We start from the raw sequence: 26,378 nt of genomic DNA on the forward strand, positions 1-26,378 counted from the left end.
ATTCAAATATTAAGGCTTAGAGAACTTATCTTCCAGGGCCAAACTATGAGTAAGCAATGGAAAGGAATTTGGTTTAAGGCAAGGGAAATCTAGATACTTTTAACATACACGGTTATTGACTCCTTAACTTTGAGTTAATATGGAATAAATAACTTATTAAGTACAAGAGACAAGAAGTACAGAGATTTAAAAACTATTGCCTAGGAGGCAGAATAAAGATGTTAAAGCAAAGGAAAAAAATATGAATAAATTATGAGAAACAAAAAAAAGTTGTAAAGGAAAGAAGTGATTGAGGATGGATAATTTTTTCAGAAAATAAACATTTAGTTCAGTTTTGCAATACACAGACACACACACACACACACACACACACACACACACAGTTAAGATTTTGTGTATGCTGGTTAGAAGTTGGCCTAATAAATCCAACTCTGCATCCTCTGTCTTCTAGGTAGACTAGCAGATCCCACCCTTAGGACTGACTGTGGCCATGACTCTGGGGATCCTCTGTGCATCTCTGTGGACAGTTGGTGGGCTGGTGAGTCTAACATAACAAACCTCAAATTGATGACTTTCTATAAAGGATTGATTCAAAATCATACATTGATACAAAAGCAAATAATCCGACTCTAATTCTTGCTTTTCAAAACACAATTGTTTGACCTAAACATTCTGAATGTCTTGAAATGAATTTTTTAAACAGATTTTTAAAATTTGCTACTCAGTGTGTTCAATTATGAAAATGTTATTGGAGAAAACTAGTAACCTCAAAACTTGTTCTAAAGGCATAGGACAGCAGTAGAAATGCATGTCATGCCATAAAATAAAATTTTGTTAAGAAGAAAAATCTAAATATATATGGTAATATTCTAAAGACATGTTAGACTCAAATTTAGAATTAAAAACTTATGAAAAAATGGAAAATATAGCTATCTATAAAATTACAATTTCTTTCCTTTTTACTTGTGCTTTGGAGTTTAACTAGCATTTAAAATTCCATCAATTTGTATTATTGTGATTTAAAATAATGTATCACAGCATAAATCCATTTTTCCTTTATGAGAGTAGGTTTTCTTAAGTAGCATATTAGTATTGCTTATGATCCTTAGAGAAATGATAAAATTTCCAGCATTCTCAAAATTATTGCTTAAGTTTTACCAAATATTTATATATATGTAGAATTTTTATGATATACTTCTTTGTCTAAAACAGATTCTTTTCTATATTAGCAACACTAATAGTAACTTTTTTGATTATACAGACCTTAATTATTATCTCTCCACAATACCCTTCCTTGCTGCTATCGATTCTGGCCTAATGGGAGTATCAGCAGATAATGTCATTCTCCTGCCACCATCCAAGGATCAGACAAATTTTTGTTATAATGTTTCCAGCTGTCATTCATCTTTTCCAGAAGCAATGAAAATGTGGAATAAATTTTACAAGGTTGTTTTTTTAACATTCTTTTAATAATCTTCAAAGGTAGCCAGATTTGATTATTTTATGAAGTATTTTTATACATTGAATGAAACATGAATAAGAAATAATTTCCACAATGATGATGTTAGTAATATTAGTAAGAATAGATGACTACATGACATTACATCTCATCAGCATCCTTATTCCTAATACATTATTGAGCAGACTTTATGCACTCTTCTAATGCCAATATATTACATAAATGTGTAAACACGTAAATGATGGTTTAATGGTACATAAAGTGCTCTGGTTCTTCCTAATTTCAGGTATGTGAGCAATAACTTATATAGATATACAATTTTAGAATAGGTTGTGCTTTTGATAATCTTACTTCAACTTTCTTGATAACCAATCACCTAGGAGTTGACTAAAATGATCATTTGATAATCAGAATCAAACGTTGATATCTAAAGTAATATGTCATGGGTGAAAAAGTGCATGGCCAAAGGTCAAGTTTCCTTTAGAGAACTGACCATTTTATTGCATATGATTAGATTAAATGCTCTTATTTTTCCCACTCCCCCCATTTCTGACACCTAAGACATGGAATGTTCATTGCATGGCCAGAAGAAAAACTAATGAAGCACTAAAGTTCTGGCTTTGAAAAATATAAAATTTTGAATATTTTTAAAAAATTTTAAGTCTTTCTTTATTATATTAAAATATATTAAGTATCATTAGTAATTAATATTACTAATATTAAACACTTTGGACAGTCTCAAGCATTAATAACTCTTTAAAATAATATTCTCCTTTCATTTAGCAAATTGAGAACAAATTTTCATTCAGCAAATTGCCAATTTTTCAAATCTGTTTTTTAAGAAGAAATATTGTATTGTATAATTTCCTAAAAATTAATAACACTTTACTTCTTGGCTAGTGTGCAATGTCACCTTCCAGTAGTTTTGATGACCTGTTGAAGTACATGTGGGATGCACATGTTTCATCCCTGGAGTTTGCTCGTAAGAATTTTCAGAGTAGGTAAGAACAAACCTAATGTTATTTTATTATAATACAACAACAATCTTTCCATCTTTTACTATCATTTTCATTAAAATGTTTTTCAAGTTACTTTTTTAGCTATATGTTGACCATTATTATTATTACGATAAAAAGAAAAGTGACAAGTAACATTTTCCTGAATAAATTCGAAAGGTATTTCATAGTAAGAGATATTTCATAGAAAAAAAGTGGGCTTGTGCCGCCAAAGTATAACAAAGTAAAATAATAAAACAAAACATAACCAGAAGTAAAAAGGGTGTCTTTTTTGTTGTGGTTAAAAGCTGTTTAAACACAAACTAGGATCCATAAAACAAAAGGACATAATGGGAAGTAATAATAGAATTTCTGCTCCATTTCGATCTGAGACTACAGCTTGACTAACACATATTTGGAAGGAAATATTATCTTTTATTATGACACACAGCTAAGACAAAGTCAAAATTTTCTCCATTGCCTAGCAAATGAAGTGGAAAGAGACAGCATGACTTGGCATGGAAGAAAAAAAGCACTGTGTTAGGAATGGTATCTGCTGTCCAGAGTGAGGCACCAGATAGAAAGAAGAAAGAGTGGGGGATGAGTTACAGGAATATTTATAACCACAGCATATGTGGTTGGGAATTTCTTATTAACCACCTGACCCTATACCCACTTTAGATAAACAAAACAGAGTCAGGAGGCTTACATTGCTTTGTGTATTTTATCTCAGTATCATTTAAAGAGCAGATGTTTATATTGTACAATGGCATATCATTGAGATGAATTATAATTAACTGTTAAATCTATTTTTGATGACTACAAAAAAAGGGTGAGATTATTAGCCAAGAAGTATTGAAGAGGTTAGCAACATCAAGACTAGATCATAGAGCAAGTCATTATAGAAAAGAGTTTTTAAAAAACTATTTTTTTCCTATATTGGCTTTCCCCATCACTTACAAAACTACTGTAGTCTAGAAGATTGCAACTCTTAAAGGGTAGTGAGATCAGCACTAAGTATTTGAAATAAAAATTCAGAGCTAAATTAATTGCTTTCTAAAGGCGGTATGAGCCAGGGTAGTCCGGAGCAGCATCAATATCTGCTCATTTTCCAGAAGTTTTTGGATGTGTAGAGCTCAGGGATTGATTTTCATGTATGTATTGAATTGAATCATCTGTATAAAGCTACTCAGGTGAGACTCAGAAGCACTAGAGGTATGTGTGTTGGAGGCAGACCATTTCTGATTGTTTGAATTTCAGATACAAAGGGAAGTCACTGATTGGAGGCTTGCAAAAACCTTTTCACTGAGGCAAGTTGTTGATTGATTGAAGCTGTCTATATGTGATTCAGTGGACAAATGTTACTTTGGAGCACAATCCCTTTTTCCTAGAGATGAAACAACTTTTAAATCTCAAAAGCCTAAGAGTTCTTTAAGGGATTAAAGTCCAAAGATGCTTGTATATATCATTTTCCATCATTTATTTTCCATACTTCCTTATTTGTTCATACTAATTGCTATGAAATGTTTAAATAATTTTTGGAAATACTTAACTAATTTTTGGATAGACCAAATTTATAAGTAACTGAAGATGAAACAAGATCAGTTGTTTGATGATTTTTATTATCATTTTAAATATGAATGGTCTATTTTTTCACACACTAACTCAGGGAAAAAAAAAAACTCTTCTTTTCCTTTCCAAGTAAAAACCTACATATATAAGTACAATTAAGAACTTCTTTTTTAGACCAACATATTTACTTTATTTCTTGAATTTCTATCTTTCTTATATGATTCTACAATTGCCAACCTCTAACTGTGTAAAAAAAAATTAATAGAAGTATATGTGCCAGAATCTGGACTATGAATATTCTTATCTCTCACTTAGTTCTTAAAAAAATACATTTTGATATATCTGAAGTTGCACAGATAGTCAGTGGCAGAAAGTATTTTAAGTTTTGTCTGGCTCAAAAGCCCATGCTTTCATCCTCATTGTTATTATTTTTTAGGAAACTGTGCTTTTACAAATTGTTGTACAAAGGTCAATGTCAACCACAGCTCTTCTTCCTCTTTAAATATAGCGTAAGCAATTAATAGCAGTTTCTGAGGCTGTAATGTGCAAAAATTAGATGATCAGGTACAATTAGGTAATTAGTTTCTGATACAAAAAGATAGATTTCATAAAGAGTTTTAGAAAATAAACTGAAACATACCATAACTTTTATCAGGTAAGTAAACAAACATTCTCTTCATACCTACTTTACTGTGTTTTATATCAGACTTTGTTCTTAGTTTTCTCCCTCATTTAGGACATCCTATTTCTGAGTGGAGAAGGGTTGATGGTAGGTAAAAACCAATGTTTACAGGTTTCACATAGCTTTATTCCACCATGGTGCTCAACTGGTTATTTGTATGATAATAGGGTCATAGATTTAAAATATTTTTATTTTAGATATAAAAAGTCTCCATTAAATTTTACCTAAATTATTTACAAGTCTAAATTATTATGTTTATTGATCCTCTCAATGTATCTTGTCCTTCCAGAATATTGAAGGGTATTTTTTTTCACACAGCTTCTGAAATTTCAATTAGTTCTCTCTTACTGTGTGTTATTTTCCCTTCACTTTAATTAATGCATTGTCTATCTAAAATGTAATTTTTTTCTCACTGTTATAGAATGTTGAGTCTATAATATTCAACATTATTTCTATGTTGAACCCTCTATTCAAAAGTTCTAATTTAAGTAAATTTTTCTTTCATTTTCCACATTCTTGTCTTTCCTAACTTCTAATACATTTCCATAAATTTATCTTCTAACCCCTTGTTAATATTTTACTTATTCTACTATTTCTGATTTCAAGGAATCAATATTTATGAGGATTTTTATAGTATCTTCTATTGCTTTTTCTTTGCAATTACTTTTTATACCTCTGTGAATATTAGAATAATAGTGATATTATCTAGGATTTTCTATAACTTTTCATTATTTTCTTTGTGTGGTATGTTTTATTTATGCTAACTCCTAGATATTTAAAATAGGAGAAGTAAGGGGCAGACTCAATCTCTTTGAGCAGAACTAATGCTTGCTTATTGCTGTAGTGTAGAGCATAGGTAGGTCTGGGCAATTAAAATGAGTAACTTTGCTTTCATTAAGTTTATGCCTTTCTTCCTGAATTGGTTGAACATATGATACATTTCCCATTTTTTGTTTTAAGAGAGAAGGCCGAACTCAGAGCACAATGACAGTCCAGTGAGAGAAGTGTATATGTTCACTTAGGATCTCAATTTGAAGCTTGTTGTTGCTTTCATTTGTACCCAATTTAATGCAGTTCAAAACTCACTACTTTGAAATTCAGATAATCAATTCATCACTGTACAGCAACAGCTCAGTAGGACATTTTGAATCTATCTGTTTTTTAGCAGCTTTTCAAAGGAGACTTCCTTTTTACAGAAATTCACTTTTGCTCCCAAATTCGAGTCACTTGGTAACACAATTGTTTTGAGAATTATACACAGTATACAGCATATGTTTCCTCCATTGCTGTTTTAGTTCAGACTTCCAGGACCTGCTAAATCCTTTATTGTTCATCCATTTGATTTTCAATCCTAAATGTGATGTAGTTGCTTCTTCTCTTTACCCACAGCTTTATTGCCTCTGGTTGTTCAAGGAGCCAAAAGAGATGCATGTATTCAAATATCCATTTTTACACCAAAGGTCTTCTATTATCTTCGTGCTTAAGAATATAGACAAAATTTTATTATTTGGCAATGTTTTTGTAATATAGATGAGCTTATTACCTTATTTTGTATTAGTTTTGTTTAAAAATACCACAAATTGTTGGCTACTAAATTACTGCACTGTATGATTATTGTGTGGCCAATGAAAATTGTTCTGAATGTATCCTTTGATGGTAGGTAGGTTTCATGCCTGTCAATAATATGCAAATCTCCAGTCTTGGTGATGAGTCTTATAGTTCATAAACTAAGATGTTGTAATATTGTGTTTGTTAATATATTAATCATTCTTTGATTAAAATACTTTCTTAGAGTTTAAGATCATGTGTGTGTGTGTGTGTGTGTTTGTCAGAGCAATCTGAGTATTAAACCCTGACTCTATTGAACATGAGAAGTCTCTAATCCATTTTGTACCAGTAAAATGGGATGAAGAACAGGATGTAATATGTAGAGTTGTTTTGATAAATACATGTAACATCTAAAATATAACTTATGTCAGAGAAAAAGAGATGACTGTAAGGTAATTTCTGTTGTCAGAGACATACTGGATAGTCACTAAATATAGGATCCTAGAGCCAGAACATCAAGTCTTAAATCCTATATTTGCATATTATCAGTTGTAGAAATAATTTTCTACAACTTTAATTTTCTCTACCTAATTTCATTCTTCATCTATCAGAAAGAAATAATCCAAGAAATATTTCCAGAATAGCAGAATGAAGATCTAAATTTATTCTTTCATAAAACTCCTGATATAATCAACATTTCAGAATTATCAGAATTAACCAATGACTTAAAAGTTCCTGAAAAAAGTTATTCAAAAAGTGAAGAACTTTGATAAGAAAAATAGGGTCTGTGATATTTTAACTCAGCTTCTACCATTTCCCTAGCTTTGCATGGTCTAAAACACCAGCAACCTAGCAACTGCTGCACTGGGAAAACTAGCAGCTGTGTGATCACAGAAATTGCTGGATTTGCCACTTCTCACAAAGTCTCTTTCCTGGAGCTATGTCATTATTTCACCTGACTTAACAGCTCTTTGGAAAAACTGCATCTCAGACTGTTGCAGTTATTTCAACTTCTTATTCTGAGGGAAAAGCTTTGTGCCCAGGGCATTTGGAGATAAAAATTAGCATGAATCATTTAACATCTTAGGTGCCTGAAACTGATACAACAGTTAGAAGAAACAAGAGGTAGGCCTGAATCATAAAAGGCAATCTGGGGAATAAGAATTCCATAGGGGATTTTGAAAACTTCTGAACTATTCCTGGGGATCTAGAAGGCTACAGACACAAGCATGACTGTGGATGTACTCAGACAAGAACTGAGAGGGACCCATGCTGCAACCCCTGGCTGACCTTGAGGCCTGCAACAAGGAAGAAGTGAAGGCTAAGATGGAGTTTTACAAGGCCTTACTTATTGAACACAAAGTCTCTCTCTCTCTCTTTCTCTCTCTCTCTCTCTCTCTCTCACACACACACACACACACACACACACACACCAGAGCTCCTCAGCAAAGGGTAGAATTTAAGTCTTTAACTAATAATTAACTAGCAACCAAGCTTGCTGAGCAGGGACTTCCATGGTGACTCACTACAAAAAATGCAGACTGAAAACACAATTAGTCCAGGCAAGTCACCAAGATAACAATGACAAACAACCAAACAACAAGGAACCCCAGTGAGGGTGAGTATCTGATTTTCAGAATTGCTACTTTATATTTCCTGTAATTGCCAATGTTCAAAACAAAAAGTAGGAAATACACAATGAACCAGGAAATAACACAAGCATACAACAAACACACACACACACACACACAGAGTCAACAAAAATTATTTCTAAGTAGGTATAGATGGTGGACATACTAGTGAATAATTTTTAATAGTTATTATAAAAATGCTTAAAGAAATCAAGGAAACCATGTAACAGAATTTGAAGAAGGTATGAAAACTGACAACAATGTGACTAAGTTGACAATATCAATAAACAGAATATATAGAAACATAAAAATGGAAATGCTGGAGTAGAAAAACACAATAGCCAGAATAATTCAAGGTGAGATTCAAAACAAATGAAGCTACCAAGAGACTGAGTAAACTTGACTATAGGTAAATTCATGTTTTCCAGTAAGAGAAATAGAAAGAAAAAAGAATGAGGAAAAATGAACAGCGCTTCATAGACCGATAGAAGAACATCATCAAAGATACAACACATACATAATGGGATTTCCAGAAGGAGGAGAAAAGGGGACAGAAAGAATATTTGAGAAAAGAGTAGCTGAAATTTCCCTAAGGATTTAGAAATATTGTATATCCAAGAAGGTCAGGGAACTCCAGGATAAGCTCAAGAAGAGTCACATTTGAACAAATTGAATTCAAATCAAATTGTTAAAGAAATAACAACAGCAAGATAAAAGTGACCCCCTTGTACAAGAAATGCTTAATAAGATTTAAAATTGATTTCTCATGAGAAACCATGGAAGTCAGAAGACATATCCTAAATGCTAAAAGAAAAAGAGTGTCAATGATGAATTATATGTTTGACAAAATTACCAATTAAAATTGAAGAATGAATGATGTTATTTGAGATAAATACTGATAGAATTCAGTGATGAAATGAAGGACACTTGGAAAGTAACTCAAATTCATTTGATGAATTAAACATTACTGTTAAAGGAATTCTATAGGCAAATATATGACAGTTTTGAAAATATATTTTCAATCAGTTTTGTCCTCTATCTCATTTAAAATACAACTGCAAAAGGCAATAATTATAAAATAGTTCCATGGGTTTATAATGCTATGAAAATAGAATGGCTGAAAATAGCACCAAGGAGGAGAGCAGGATTAGAGCTATATTGCAGTGAAGTTTATGTAAACAACTGAAATGTTAGTATTAATATGAAATAAACTGTTTTATATTATGATGGCGATTGTCATCAGCTAAAAGCAACAGCAAAATAATTGTCTTCATATAATGTGTTGGTGTAAATGTATATATAATACATACACAGTTCAGTAAACAATTCACAATTCAATAAACAGAATAAGTGTGTGTCTGTGTGCATATGTGCGTGCAGTGCGTGTGTGTATATATAGAGGGAAAAAAACACACATGAATTTAAAAGGTTGCACTAGGAAATATCTGGTAACCACAAAAGTATGCAGCAATGAAGAAAATTAAGAACAAAGATACAAGAATGAATAGAAAACTGTCAATATTTTACTAAATATTATGCCAAAATAAGAGGATGATTTCACAAGGAGTAAGAACTATGGAACTACACTTCTCATGAATACAGAAACAAAATCCCCCAATACAAACTGGTAAACACGATGAAAACATTTATTAAAATGATAACAAGCCACAACCAGGTGGGGTTTATTTCAGTAACGCAAGTTGATTTATTCAAGTAATGCAAATTGGTTTAGTATCTGCTAATCAATCAATATAATATGTGATTTTAAGAGATGATTATCACAAAAGACAGAGAAAAAGGATTTAACTAAACCCAATACCCTTTTATGATTTTTAAAAAACACTAAAAACTTCTAGGGTAATATATGAGAACAGTATATTACCTGGACAAAGGGCATCCATAATGTTATGACAATAAAAGACTAGAAACAAGATGTGATTTTCTCACTCTTGGCACATCTACTCAACATTGTACTGAATGTTCTGTTGAGGAAAATTATTTAAGCAAAGAAATAAAGATCTTAAAAATTGAAAAAAAAATGAACTAATACTTTGTCTATTTCTCAATATAATCCATTAAAAATAGAATTAGTAAATGAGCTCATCTACCCGGCAAGATAAAAAAGCAACATATGGAAATCAGCTGTATTTCTATATATTACAACAAAAAATCATAAAATGAAGAAAAAAGATACATTTACAATGCTATTAAAAGAATAAAATCTATAAAGTTTTAAAAAGAAGTACAAAATTTGGGCACCATGAAAAATTAAAGATATTGCTTAAAAAAATTAAAGATCCATTTAAAGAGAAAATCCTCCAATTTCATGGAATAAAATGCTTAATATTAAGTTGGAAACACTCCTAAAATTGATTGATAGATTCAAGGAAATTCTTATTCATTTCTTATTCCTAAACCTCAATAAACAAGACAGTGTAATACTGACATAATAACAGACATATTGATCAATGGAACAGAATTTAAGAGTCCAGAATAAACCCCTATATTGATGGACCCTTAATCTTCAAGAAAGGTGAAGACAATTAACGAATAGTCTTTTCAGCAAATGGCTCTGAGAAAACTGAAAATCTGAGTGCAAATGAATGAAGTATGTATTTTATAACCAGAAAAATTAACTTAAAATGTATCCTAGACATAACTATAAGAGCTAAAACTATTAAATTCTTAGAATAAAATTTTTCATTGTGACTCAGACATTTTTTCCTAAGTGGTATGACTAAAGTACAAGGGACAAAAATAAAAGATAAAAATTATAAATTAAAATAAAAAAATTTTAAAAGTTGTTGTGCTAAAAATTATGCCATTGAAAAAGCAAAAGAGTACAAGGAATGGTAAAAATATAGTCAAATGCCATAATTGTGTTTGTGTTGTGTGTGTGTGTGTGTGTGTGTGTGTGTGTGTCTGAGTAAAACTCCATTGAGTACATATAGCATGTTTTGTTTATCCATTCATCTGTTAGCAGACATCTGAGCTTGTTCCATACTTGGCTATTGTGAATAGTGCTGCTGATGTGGCTGTACCACTACAGTATGCTGATTTTAATTCTTTTGAATAAATACTGACCAGTGGTGTAGCTGGATCATATGGTGGTTCCATTCATGTATTTTGGAGGAATCTCCATACTACTTTCCAGAGTGGTTTTATTAATATACACTCCTACCATCAATGCCTTAGTGTACATTTTTCCCCTTATCCTGGCCAACATTTGTTATTATTTGTGTTTTAGATAATTGCCATTCTGACTGGAGTGAGATGAAATTTCAGTATAATTTTGCTTTGCATTTCTCTGCCAGGGACGTTGAACATTTTTTCATATACTTGTTAGGCATTTGTATTTCTTCTTTAGAGAAGTGTCTGTATATTTCTATTGCCCTTTATTAATTGGGTTATCTGTTTGTTTGGTTGGTTGGTTGGTGTTAAGGTTTTGGGGTTCTTTATGTAGTCTGGATATTAGTCCCCTGCCTGAGGAACAGGTAGCAAAGATCTTCTCCTTTTCTGTAGGCTCTCTCTTGATACTCTTTACTGTGCAGAATATTTTTAATTTGACAGCATCTACTTTATTGATTATTTGTTTTGTTTCTTATACTTCAGAATATTTGTAAAGGAAGTCAGTGCCTGAAACTTCATGGTGCAGTATTAATCCTATATTTTGTTCTAGCAGTTGCAAGGTTTCTGGTTTAATTCCTAGGTCCTTAATTCAATTCAACTTAATTTTTATGCAGATTGAGATATAGGAATCTATTTTTATTTTCCTTCAAATGAATATTTAGTTTTCCCAAAACCATTTGTTAGGCTGTTCTTTCTCCAATATGTTTTTGGCAACTTTGTCAAATTGTTATTGATATTTGACTGTATTGGGTGAAATTGTCTCTGTGTCTTCTATTTCATTCCATTGGTGTTTATTTCTGTTTTGGTGCCAATGCCATGCTGTTTGTGTTACTATAGCTCTGTAATATAATTTGGGAATGGTATTGTAATGCTTCCAGCATTGCTCTACTTGCTTAAGATTGCTTTGGCTATTCTGGGTCTTTTATTCTTTCAAATAAATTTTAGAATTGTTTTTCCTAGTTCTGTGAAGAATTTCATTGGCATATTGTTAGGAATTGCATTGAACCTGTGTATCTGTGTATCGTTTTTGGTAATTTCAGTAATATTAATTCTACCTAAGAACATGGGAGGTTTTTCCATCTGCTCAGGTCATCTTTAATTTCTTCCTTTAGAGTTCTGTAATTTCCATTGTAGTGCTCTTTCACATCTCTGGTAAGATTTTCCTGATTTCTTTGTCATCAGATTCATTACTGGAGTAGAGAAAAGTGGTTGATTTATGTATTTTGGTCTTGCATCCTGCTACTTTGCTAAGTTTCAGTTTTTAAATTAGTTCTAGAAGTCTTACAGTGGAGTTTGGGGAGTCTTCTATATAAATGATCGACTCATCAGCAAACAGATTATTTGAATTCTACTTTTCATGCTTGTATTCTGTTAATTTCCTTCTTTGCCTATTTTCTCTGGCTAGAGTTTCACAGATTATGTTGAATAGGAGTGAAAAGAGTGGATATCCTTGTCTTTTTCCCAATTCTGGTATAAATGCTTTCAATATTTTTCATTCAGTATGATGTTGGCTTTGGGTTTATCATATATAGCTTTTATAATATTAAGCTAAGTTCCTTCTATCCCTAGTTTCTCAGGTATTTTAAACTTTGATGGGAGCTGGACATTGTCAAATCTTTTCCCTCCATCTATTGTCATTCTTGTCTTTAGTTCTATTTATGTCGTGAATTATATTTATTGATTTGTGAATATTGAACCAACTTTGTGAGATGAAACCAAATTGATTGTGGTGTATTACCTTCTTAATATGTTTTGAATAGTTTGCTAATATTTTATTAAGAATGTTTACATCTATATTCATTGGATACATTGGTCTGAAGTTTTCTTACCTTCATGTATCTTTTTCTGGATCTGGTAACAGAGTGAAACATTTTAATTTGACAGAATCTAAATGATTTTGGTTTCCTTCCTTTTCTAGTTTGTGGAATAATTTGAGGAGTATTGGCATTAATTCTTCTTTAACTGTCTGATAGAACACTGCTGACAATCCATCTAGGGCTTTTATTTGGTGGAAGGCTTCTAATTGTTGCTTCTATTTCATTGCTTGATATTGATCTGTTTAAGTTCTCTATATCCTCATGATTGAGCTTGGGTAGGTTGTATGTGTCTAGAAATTTGTCAATACCATCAGAATTTTCTAGTTTTTTAATTAAAGTATAAATTTCCAACATAGTTTCTCATGATCCTCTGGTTTTCAGAAGTGTCTTTGGTTACATCTCCTTTTTTATCTCTAAGTTTGTTGCTTTGAGTCTTCTCTCACTTATTTGGCTAATGGTTTATCAATCTTACCTTTTCAAAGAACCAGCACCTCATTTCATTGATTCTTTTTTTATTTTATCCTTAATTTCACCAATTTTAGTTTGATTTTAATTATTTTCTGTCTTCTACTGATTTTGGAACAGTTCTTTTTCTAGTTCCTTGAGGTATTAGATTACTTATTTGGTATCTTTCTGTTTTTTTGGTTTTTTTATGTATGAACTCAGTGCTACAAACCTTTCTCTTAGAACTACCTTCATACTATCCCACAGATTTTTATATGTTGTATTTCTATTCTCACTTGTTTCTAAGAATTTCTTTTTATTTATCCCCTCGTTTTTTTCTGCAATCCATTCCCCATTCAACAGTGTATTACTTAATCTCCAAACTAATTTTATTCTATTGTCCTCTAATACAATGTGAGAAATTATTTTTTGTACTTAATAAGACTTCCTTTGTGCTATAAGATATGATTTATGTTAGAGAAAGTTCCATGTGTTACTGAGAAGAAATTGAATTCAGTTGTCAATAAATGAAATATTCTACAGATGCCTGTTAGGTCTACTTGGTTAATAGCATTCTTTAATTCTGAAAAACTTTTATTTAGTTTATGCCTGGATGATCTATCCAGTGGTAAGAAAGGTATGATGAAATGAGCCAATATTATTGTGTTATGGTCTACTTGATTCTTTATATTGATTTGGGCTTGTTTTATGTATATAGATTCACTGTTGTTTGAGACATAAATATTTGCAGTCCTTATACCTTGCTGTTGAATGATTCCCCTAACCAGTATGAACTGACATTCTTTGTCTCTTCTGATTAATTTTGACTTGAAATGTATTTTGTCTGATAAGAGAGTAGCTAACCCTGCTTGCTTTCAGTTTCCATTTTCATGGTATATTTTTTTCTATCCTTTCACCTTCAAGGTGAGTCTCTTGTAAAGCACATATGGTTCAATATTGTTTTTTTTAGTTCAATCTGCCAATGCATGTCTTTATTGATAGAACTTGGGTCATTTACATTCAATATTACTATATAGTGATGATTTTTATATCCTGATATTTTGAATTATTTCTAATGCTTAATTTAGACTTGATTATCCTTTAGTTTACTATTCCTCTAATGAAATTCCTCCCTATGCTAGTTTTAATTTTACTTTTTCATTTGCTCTGCATGAAATATTTTATTGAGTATGTGAATTTTTTTAGTTTTTTTTTATCATGGAAGGATTTTGAAAGGTAGTTTTGTAGAATATGGTAATTTTGGCTGGCACCCTTTTTCTTTCAGAGATTGGTATAATTTCAAATCCTACTGGCTTTTAGGATCTGAATTGAGAAATCTGTCAAAATCCATATTGGCTTACTTCTAAATCTGACCTGCTATTTTTCCCTTATGACTTTTAAAATTACTCTTTTTCTGTATAATAAGCATTTTCATTAAAATGTGTCCTGGAGAGGATCTTTTTTGATTTTGCCTACGTGAGATTCTATAGGTCCGTTAAATTCGATTCCATTATGTTCCTAAGGTTTGGAAATTTTTCTAATATTGTTTTATTGAAAAGATTGTGTATTCTTTTAATTTATATTCTTTAGTCTTTATCTACACAAATGATTCTTATATTTGGTCTTTTGATGCTACCCCAGATTTCTTGAATATTCTTGTCATGGTCTCTTGACATGTTTTCTTTATAATTGACTTTATTTTCAACATTATATACTTTGTAGTCAAGGTCTGATAATCTATAGTCCTAGTGGTCTAATCTATTGGTGATGCTTTCCACTGAATTTTTAATTTAATTTATTAAGTTTTACATTTCCAGGAATTCTGTTTAGTTCTTTTTTAGAATCTCTCTTTACTGAAATCATCTTTCACTTCTTATATTTTCTAAGTTCATTCCCTACATCTTCTTTTAGCTCATGAGCATTTTAACTACAAGCTTTCTGATCTTTCCTCAACATTTCTTTCACTATTGTGTCAGCTAGATCAGTTGTTGAAGTGTTGTGGGCTGTTCCATGTGGTTTGTTCCTTTGCTCTCTCATACTGCTTTTATGTCTACTCTTCTGTTGGGACAATTATCATTGTTTTGCTTTATATAAATGCATTTACTTTTATGCAAGGGACTATTTAATGAGTTTCTTTCTCTTCAGATCCTGGGGTGGGTGAATACTGAGTTATTGATACTTTCACTCAATGCATGTCCTGTGATGTTACCAGTATTAGCACAACTTTTAAAAAGACATTAAATTCTATTTACTATAATAACTTCAGGGAAAATTCACATGCTAATCAACTACAGAAAATACTAAGACTTAATCATAATGTTCTCCACAGCTTCTCTAATCCAGACATACATTTTTAATTTTACTTACAGTAATATAGTAGTGTTCTAGAATGGTTTGAGGAAATAGTTATTAAAGCTAGTAAAATCACTATTATTTTATGGAGAGGCAGGAAAAGGAAGAAGAAAAAATTGGGTAGAAGGGTAAAAAAGGAAAGAAATGATAGGAAAGAATAATACAGACCAGATTCAAAAAGAAAGAAAGAAAGAAAAAATGGATGGAGGGGTTAGGACAGTAGCATGTAATGTAAGAAAGAGAAGAGATGCTAAATGGAGCAATTGTAAACCTGATCTAGGAAAACAAATATAGAGTGGTAGGATAATTCAGCTAATGTTTTAAAACATTAGAAGAAATACAATCAGATGGATTGAGGGCATGATATCAAATACTATAGGAACAAATATCAAATCAAAATGAAGAGTAATGGGTTTAAGATCAGAATTGATGTTAGAGCTGTTTCTGGCATTCCATGCCCAAGTGGATAAATTTTTATTCCTGGTTTGGATTTAATCAGGATTTGGGACTTCAGAAGATGCTCATCACTTTTCTGCTTTGAATTCTTCTAAAGATGCTGGGGAACAGGAGCTAATTCCCCTATTGCTGAGGATTGTTCACCAGCTGGTTCTTATTCATCTGCCCAGGGACCTGAGGCTGCATGCTCAAGGGGTGCCTTGTTACATCTGCGAGGTTCTTCCTACTGGATGCAACCACAGGATGCAGGATTCAGGGCTCTCTCTCTCTCTCTCTCTCTCTCTCTCTCTCTCTCTCTCTCTCTCTCTCTCTCTCTCTCTCTCTCCTGCTTTCTGATCTTTCAGAAATGCTGTGAACTTGCTTCCCTCCACAGGGTCTTCTTTAAAGTGGCATAGAATTTAGTGGCTATCTGCTTGGAACCTCTCTGACCAGCTGTTCTTTTCACTGCTTCCTTGCTGGGTTGTGAAGGGATTGAGTGTTGTTGCCTAGATCCTCTCTATCATCTTCTATTCCAGTCTTGATGTTTTGATAAAAGTACGGAATTCCAATCAATTGTTCATTAACCATGGGAGGGACTAAATATTTAATCCTTTATACTGTCATATAACACATATATATATAAGTGCATTTTTCCCGGTATTGACCAGATGATATGTTCTAACTGCTTTCTGAATTCATAACACTTAGTCTTCATTTTTGTATTACTCAGAAAAAATGCTACAGGAAATTTAAAAGCCATGTAATTTCCATACGTTTTGAAGGAGATAGGGAATCATGAGCAAGACAATGAGTGTAAAGTATTTTAGAGAGAAGAGACATGTCGTTCACATGATCAGGGGATTGACTAGAATATGTGAAATAGACTGTATAGATGTAATAGTATTTACTATGAACTTAAAAGTAGCTTTCTAACACACTTCACTAGGAAAAAGCACCATCTGCCTTTACAAAAAAATAAATAAATAAAAGCTGCAAGGAAAAAATCTCTAATTTCATTTTCAGGGTCACCTAACATATCCAAGCCCAAGAGAAAATTTGCCTTTGGCTTTATCTTTACATTTTATAATAATGAAATTTGGTCACCTTTGAGTGTGCTTGCAATTATAACATTCTCTTGATTTTGCCCTTCTGGGCAAAATATTGGACTAAAAACTAGAGATTTTCTGAAATAGTAATTTCCTCATTTAAAATTTGAATAATACCTTTTCACATTTTCAAATGTGGGTTTTAAAATCAACGCCAACTTCATACAATCCTCCCTCCCTCCCTCCATCTCTCCCTCCATCTCTCCCTCTCTCCCTCATGTTGTGTATGGGTGTCTGTTGCTGGTGATCATACTCAGGACCTTAGGCAAGCTAGGAAAGCACTCTGCCACTGAGCTACATACCCAGTCTGAATATCTATATTCTTAATGGTAGAATAAACACCTATTTTGAAAATTTAGTTGGCAAAATTCTGAGTAGACTAATTTTAAATGTAAATTCCAACTCTCTATTAGGTCAAAATATTATTCTAAACAAGAAGCAGATTTTCAAAGCAACTGGGCTTTATTAGTGGATTACTTGGCTCCATTACTCTTTCCTACAACTTTGGATAGAGTGTGTGAATTCCAGAAAGGCCTGCCACCACGGACACTTGTTAGTGGGGATCCAGCTCATTTCATCAGTGACTTTACTGACTTACAGAACAAGGTCCTACTTGGTCTAAAATTCCTCCATATAATGCACAAATACTCAGGTAAGAGACATATAGGCTCTCTATTTTTCAAATTATAATGTCGTGTTGCTTTTATGAATGATGAAATAGCATTAAAAATCATAATTGTCTAAAGGAAATGTTGACTTCCAATAAGAATCAATTTCAGTTTTAATAGCAATCTTTGTGAACTGGTGACAGGCTTTACTTAATAAGCACTTACATTCTTGGATAAGATTTATTTTTTCACTTTCATATACTTCATACACTTTTCTAAATGAAAACATAACAAAAATAACAATGATACTTGCCATGTCTAAAGGAACAACAAAATTAATTCTGTTAAATTAATTCTGTTTATTTAACAGAATTATCTCACCCAGTTCTATTATTATAGACATAAAGAAAAACTCTGATGCCCAAAATTCCTCTTATGGAAAAGGTATATATTTCCAAAATTTCCAAATCCTAGGCTATTAGTAGAAAATAAAGAAGAAAGTTTATAATAGTATACTTGAAAAATTATTGTGTCATTTCATTCCCTAAATACCATTTGTTCTTGTTGTATGGAGAAAAAAAACAAATGTACTATATAGGTGTGTGTATATATACAGCTTCTATTCCCTAACATAAAATCCAAATATGAATAAAAGTTAAAATGAATACATTGTATATTAAATGTAAAAAGCATATGCATTACTTAGGGTAACATTTGCTATTTTAACAAATAAACCTTCAAATTTTAATGTCACAACTCATAAGATTCTATTTCTGGCTCACACAGAGTTAGGATGTTTATTCAGTTGACAGAGACTTTCCTCCATGATGATTCATGGACCAATAGTTCTTCCATCTGTGCCTCCATCTATCTTTACAACATCTCCATTGTAAGCCCTCAGCAAAGTAAAAGGAACTAAAGAACCTAAATAACAGAGTCCCTCTTTTAAAGAATCAGGACTGGAAGTGAAAGCCCTAACTTTATCTCATCTACCTTTGTCATAAATAGTCGCAGAATCCTATTAGCTAGGAATGGAAGGACTTGGGAAAGTTTGACTCCTGCATCAACCTCTCCGTGAGGAGAATCACAGAATTTGTTGTTCTGCCAGCCATCTTCACCACATTGTCAGAAACAGAAAGCACATTCTAGGTTCAGATGTTATAAACAAATGCTAATTTCCTAGTATATAAAGAATGAAGGATCATGAATAATTAGAATTATTATATTTAAAGAATGTATGCAATAGATTTTTAGTTTTCTGTAGGCTCCAGTTTTACTAAAATTAGCTTTGGGTTTTTATTGATGAGATTTTATTCAACTATCAGAGATACAATAATGAAACAATACAAAATGTCAAATTTGAATGTGCTTAAGCTAGCTACCTTGCTTCCTATCCTCCTCTGGTAATTGCTTGTTCCTAGCAATACACATAATTCCAACACAGTATCCAAGGTTTTGGAAGATCTTTTTTAAGGTCAAGCATAGAAAATAAATTTTTAAATAAAGAGAACACATTAATAAAGTGTGAAATTTTAAACATATTTACATTTGAGCATGTTTAGTCAATAAAAACACACTGAACAAACTAATTTTAAGGTTTTACTTTACTGTGTAAACTGGACTGAACATCCTTGTATTTTAAGCCTTTCTATTCTTAAGGCTTTAAATCTCCAGTATTTTGGCATTTCTAAAAAAAAATTCTTTATTTACCTCAACCAGAGAAAGGGAAAGCCACCCAAGAGCAAGTTTACAGATCACTTCACAAGGATGGGTGCACTGTTGTACTGCTAGTGTAGTAGACTCAAGAGTTCTGCATAGTTCCTTTTTTTCTCATTAACTTATTTACCTACCCTAATATATTTTTTACATTCAAAATTCACACGGTTACTAAATATTTTTTATCCATAACTTAATAACTGTTAATTAATATTTATAATTATAATTTCACTATTTTAAAATACAATCAATGTTTATTATTTAAAATTTAGCTGCTATGTACAGTTATTAAACACAAATAATAACTTCTCCATCATCATCACCTTCTAACCTCCCTAGATTTATTTCCAACTGATTTTTTAGGAACATTTTTTGCATGTGTGTGTAGGGTTTGCTCCTACAAATAAAGATTATATGCATTTGGTGAATGTAAATAAGAGAATAAATCTTCAATAAAAACTTGACCATTTGCATAAAATAGAATATATGTACAGAATTGCTCTGTGCTGTACCTTTCTCATTCAAAGTCAGTAACATTAACATACATCATTTTCACTATGTAATACATAGATTTCCATTTATGGATTTATATTTTTTCTAAGACTTAGGCAATGCAAAAGTGACATTAACTGTATACTTTTATTAGATTAACTTTTGAATTAATGACAGAGTAAAATGCTAGAAATTAATCCATGCATTACATGTTGCCAAATAGAAACTAAAGACTGCATTAAAGATCATATTCTTGGGCTGGGGATGTGGCTCAAGTGGTAGCGCGCTCACCTAGCCTGCGCGGGGCGATGGGTTCGATTCTCAGCACCACATAAAATAAAATAAAGATGTGTGTCCACCGAAAACTAAAAAATAAATATTAAAAAATTCTCTCTCTCTTTTTTAAAAAAAAGATTATATTATTGCCAAAAATAAAAGCAAAACAACTTGAACGAATTATTATTATTGTCTCATGTTTCTACATGAACACCAAACGTGCATGTATTAACACACTTTTAATTTGCAATACTCTGATATGTGAGAAATGGCAATTAACTTTTTATAAGTTTTATTTATATAACCATCACTGTGTTTACCATCCATTATTCTCTTTAGTTGTATATGTAGTTCATGAATTTGAGCATGAAAGTATAATATACAATTTTAAATAGCAAATAATACATGCTTGGTTAAAGCATGCACATAAGCATTTGCTGATTTGATAATTGGACTTTGTTTTAAATAATTTTAATGTTTGGTAACAAAATTAAAATTTGTCTATAACTTTTAATATATCTTTATTATTTTTCTAGGAACATTGTCTCTCATTGTATGGAAAACTTTAATGGAGTTAAAAGTTGCAAGGAAACTTTTTCTAGAGATTTTGGAATTTATTGTTCACTTTTTAAATTAATGCTTCTGGAAATCTGTGATGAAATAAAAACCCACAATATGACTTTCTTGAGGAACAGTACTTTCAAAACTTTGGTTTTGCATATATACATAATTTTGTTTTTATATGCCTATATTTTAAATCTGCATTGATGTTACTGTTCATTTGTCAAATTAATAAAATTGTTGAACTAACATCATAATAACTAGAATATTTACTGTTCAGTGTAGATTCAGCTGTGATATATTAATAAAGGCTATAAAAAGTATTTGAGCTTTTGGCTGTTATTCTGCCTAAATCAATTTCATAAAATTTAAAATAAGAGATTTTATGGTTAAAAGTCAGAAGATTTAAGTAAAAGTTTTGGCTGATGAATTTAAATTTCTAAAAATGAACTTAGTTTAAAATATATTTCCTAGTATGGATATTTTCAAAGGTCAGTTAACTCAAAGTTTGAAAATTTGTTACAAATATCTCTGGGTTTCAGTAAGTTTTAGTCAGCTTTTTTGCAACTATAATCAAAAGACCTGACAAGAACAGTTTTAGAGGAAAGGGACAAGTTTATTTTGGGGTTCATGATTTCAGAGGTCTCACTCCATAGATGACTGGTTTTGTTCTGAGCCCAAGGTGTGGTAAAACATTTTGGAGGAAGGGTGCGGCAAAGGAAAACAGCTCAGGACTTCACACCAGGAAGCGGAGAGCTCTCCACTCACAGCAGAAGATATGTACCTCTAAGACATGCCCAAAGTGATCCACCTTCTCAAGTCACACCCTACCTGCCTACAGTTAATCAGTTAATCCCTATCAGGGGATTAATGCACCAATTAGATTAGGATTCTCATAACTCAATCATTTATTTCAGATCTGACCTTTCTTGCATTGTCTCATACATGGGCTTCTGAGTGACACATCTAAACCATAACACAGTACATAATTTTTATGTTTGCTTCAAGTCATGGAGAGCAAATATTCTCCCCTTTAAGGAAAAAAAATGGGCATTAAGGTCAGAGAAACCTCAATTTAAGTTTTCTCATTCTTCAGCTGGTATCAGCTAGTCAAAACTATTCAACTCAGTAAGTTTCCCTATACTTTAATAAACATATTGCAAAAATGAAAATTACCAAAAAGAAAGTCCACAAATTTTTTTCTTATAAAAAATTATTAGCTCAATACCAGAAGGAAATGAGCATTCAGTATACTATGCAATATATTAATTGTTGCAAAAATATGCCCATTTGATGAACAAGATACAAATATGATAATTCTTTTGAGTCAAAAAAAAGAATTATTACTAGAGCATAAAACTCCAGGAATTCAAAACCAGGAACTATATCCATTTTGAACTACAGCAACTTCATTATCATAGAAACCTTCTTAATTTGCTAAGAAGTTTTAACAGTTTGTATCAGTTTCCTATTGCTGCTATAACAAATGACCACCCACTTAGAGGCTTAAAACAACATGTTTATTATATTACAGTTCTGGAGATAACAAGTCTGAAATGGGTTCATGGGAGAAAAATCAAGAAATTTACAGAGCTGAATTCTTTCTAGATTCTCCAGAAAAGAATCAATTCCCTTGCTTTTGAAAGTATCAAAACATGGTCTTTTGGGCAGGCCATATTCATTATTGGACTCATTGTACCTTTCTTCATCTTCAAAAGCATCTTCAAGTACTTCTCATTCTGACCCTCTTGCTTCCTTTTTTAACTTTAAAGTATCATCATGATTATAAGGGGTCAACACAGATTATCCAGGATAATCTTCCATTATAAAATCTTAATCTAATTGCATCTTCATTGTCCCTTTTGCCATATAAGTTAATATATTCAACTTTTTTGTAAATTCAGACACAGACATTTTGAGGGACTCTTATTTCTGCTACCATACTTGTTTTAGTCAGCTTTTTCGCTGCTGTAACTGAAAGACCCAACCAGAACAACTGTAGAAAAGTTTATGTAGGGGCTCACAATTTAAGAGGTCTTAATCCACAGACAGCAGGCTCCATTCCTCAGGGCTCAAATTGAGACTGAACATCATGGCTGAGTGTGTGGTAGAGGGAAGCAGCTCATATGGTGATCAGGAAGCAAAGAGAGAGACTCCACTTGCCAGATACAAAATATATACTGCACAGCCATGGCCCCAGTGAACCACTTCTTCTACCCACACCCCACCTGCCTCCCGTTACCACTCAGTTAATCCCATAAAGGATTAATTCACTAATTAGATTAAGATTATAACCCAATCATATCTCTTCAAACCTTCTTGCATTGTCTCACACATGAGCTTTTTGGGGAAACATCTAAACCATACAATACTATTCATGAGATTATCTCTACCTTTGTGTGTATTAAAATATATAATACAATGGCACGTAAGTGCAATAAACAGGATCAATTTGAGTGCATTATTACAAAGTAACATAAGTGTTTTCTACTAACAGCTTTAATACAATAAGAATTGTTCTATTTCGCATCAGAAATGGTGGTTAATAACACTATAAGAAATAGTGTTTAAAATATGTTGTAAAAATTGGATCAAGGTCTCAGAGTTTCACTCCATCATCATCTCACTCCATAGTCTGGGCCTCAGGTGAGGCAAAACATCATGGTGGGGGATAGCAGCTCAGGACTTGATAGCCAGGGAGCAGAAAGAGAGAGCTCCACTCACCAGGGACAAAATATAAATCCCAAAGAATGTGGCTATATAGTTAGCTTTAATAACTAATTGGATAATACATTTATTTTTTCTTCCTAGAAAAGAAAAAGATTCTAGATATTCTTGTAGTCTTATTTACTTACACTAGGTTATCAGTCAACATTTCCTTAATAGGACCTAATGGTAAATATTTTATGTTCTTTGGGACATTAATTCTCTATCATGACTACTCTACTCTGCTCTTGTAGGGCAATAGAACAACAAACATATTAAAGAATGAGTACGGTGTATTCCAGAAAACTTGTGAAAGCAAGTTGATGCTTACCTAGATTTGGCCCTGAGCTTAAAAAAATTAAAAAAAAAAGATTGCTGCACTACAACATAAATGAAACAATATTTTTATGTGTTTGTCATATCACCCCATCATTAAAACTCTCAAACATTTTTCCTTTTCCTTATTAGGCTGTATATCAGGTTTCATGATCTGACCAACAATACATCTTAACAAGGTTGACCAAGACACAAATTGGTTAAGAAACAAAAAGTTTCTTTTGGGATAATCAGAGTTGCAATGGGGACACACAGATTCAAACAGATTGACTGTGTGCTCCAGGGTCTAACAGATTTCAAACTTTAAAGGCAAAAGACCACACCTGGAAAGGAGGGTTATTACCCCCATTCTTTGTGGAGAATTCCAATTGGTATAGGGACAGTAGCAAGATGCCATGTAGGAAAGGATCTGAGTAACTCAAAGAATACATAACTCTTTTCTGAAATGAGGAGGGAGGAGCACAAAACAAAAAGAGAGAGAATTTCTTGGAAAGAAAGGGAGTTAAAGGTGAGATGACCCTGGAGACTCTGTAAGATTGGAATGTTCTGCCATAAATGAATCTACAGCAGTCAGTATATGCACAACAAGATGTATATGTAGCACGTTTTGCCTGCTGGGGTTTCAATATGTGCTGGGAAAATGTGCTGCTTCACAAGGTCAAAAGTTTATTTCAAGGTAGATGTGACTGAAGACCTCTCATATCCTCTTTGTCTAGCATTTTGGTAGAACTCAACCTGCATTTATCTGTTTAATTTCAATTTTTCCACAGCAGTCATCTTTAAAACATTTTCTGGACATGTATTTAAGAAAACGAAAACCCTTCTTGGACTACATTGTGATCTTTCATATATCCATGCATTTACAGAAGTTAGTTGCCCTTCAGAAGAGCTATTTCCTGCCCTCGATTTAGGTCAAACACTTTTTCTTTCATTTATTACAAACATCTATGTTAGGATGGATTTTCATTTGTCTATGAGTCTCACTCCTATGAAAATGGATTTTTATACTTTCAGGTATTATCATTGATATCACTTACCTGGATAAATTTGTTTTCAAATATATCTACCTCACCTATGAGCAAGAAACAAATAACTATGTCCTTAGAAAACAGTATAAAGCACAGTTTCTGGCACACTAATAGGTGCTATGTACAAACATTTAAGTACAAACATTTACGTACGAACACAAAGAAATCCACGAAGTCCCATGAATATATTAAATATCATAGCCATCTAGATTAAGCAACATATAATCTTCTTTCAGAAAAGGAAAAGGAGGTGTTTCTGGTAGTTACTGGCTCAAAAGAAAAAAAAAATCCAGCCAGTCATTCCATGGTTGAGTCATCTTTGAGATAACCTGGTGGGGTTTAGGTGTTTCTTTGATGTGCATCCAAAAACTGGGCTTGGCTCCGTGATTCATTTGAAAAGCTCTTCTCCCTTCATGTTATGTCCCTTAATGTTCCTCAATATGCATGTATGTCTTTTTCTTAACATTTGGCACCTTTTTTCTCTTATAATCTTTCTATCCCTTCTTCTCTATCTCCCTCCCTCCTTCCTCCTTTTTCATCTGATTGTCTTTTGGATTTAAAATATTTTCATTGTGTTCTAGTGTTTACATTTGTAAAAATGTCTTTTTAATGCCTTTGGTAATCCTCTTTCTAAATTAACATTCTAATATTTCATTTGACAGATTTTAATGATACCACTTAAATCCTTATTATGTGATGATTGATAAGGATTTTTGAATATCCTCATTTTAGTTTGCTGTCCTCTTATTTTTATTAGTTGCACAGAAGATAATATATCAGAATATATGCCATTTAAATTTTTCCTCATATTTGTTCTTAAATGCTTTTTTACAATTATATATAATTTAATATATCAAATGTTCAGCGACAGTCACTCTGTCAATTTTACCAGTATTTTCTTCATTAAATGAGGTTGTCACACAATCAATTCCTCAGAAAAAGCCAGTGAAAGAAAAAACTGGGTGTCTTCCAGTGTATAAATTCCTACTGGACATTTATCCACCCTTGATCTGCAAAACAATGACCCCTAAGTAATTAGATTAGATTTCTAACAATTAGAAAATTGATAAAGTTGAAAAATTCCATTGTTTACTTTCAGACAAACAAAATCTAATAAATGTAGATTTTTAACATGGGTATGTCAGTTATATACACTATCTTCTTCTAGACATGTGAACTTACAAAGTAATATTATGATAGATTATTTTGGCGGGGACAGTGATAGAAAGCAAATGCAATTGCTTATCTGACAGCCAGCTTTCAGAGAGCCAGAGATTCAAAAAAAACTCAAAGAGAGATAGGGATGAACTGATATTTCATACCAGGTATTTAAAGAATACCTAAAGGACAGGTTTTGACAAGAATATTACAGAAAAGTTGGGTGTCTTTCTCAGTGTGCCACTAAGAGGTTGTTAATGTCAAAGTACATCAGTCTTGATTAGAGTGATGTTCTCTTCTTATGTACTGAAATGCTTTTTTTTTCCC

At 32.1% G+C, this 26,378-nt stretch overlaps 1 protein-coding gene across 1 annotated transcript in view; it reads left to right on the plus strand.

Annotated features, from left to right (window-relative positions):
- Window positions 1-25,004, plus strand: part of LOC114102134 (protein LEG1 homolog) — a 29,189-nt gene extending 4,185 nt beyond the window's left edge. Inside the window, exons 2-6 of the mRNA XM_027947398.2 lie at window positions 452-538; window positions 1,262-1,446; window positions 2,360-2,460; window positions 17,584-17,822; window positions 24,880-25,004. Of these exons, the coding sequence (XP_027803199.2) occupies window positions 452-538; window positions 1,262-1,446; window positions 2,360-2,460; window positions 17,584-17,822; window positions 24,880-25,004 (737 nt within the window). The remainder of the gene's footprint in view (window positions 1-451; window positions 539-1,261; window positions 1,447-2,359; window positions 2,461-17,583; window positions 17,823-24,879) is intronic.
- Window positions 25,005-26,378: the final 1,374 nt, after the last annotated feature.

The sequence above is a fragment of the Marmota flaviventris genome, chromosome 6 (assembly GCF_047511675.1).
Source record: "Marmota flaviventris isolate mMarFla1 chromosome 6, mMarFla1.hap1, whole genome shotgun sequence".
Lineage (NCBI taxonomy): Eukaryota > Metazoa > Chordata > Mammalia > Rodentia > Sciuridae > Marmota > Marmota flaviventris.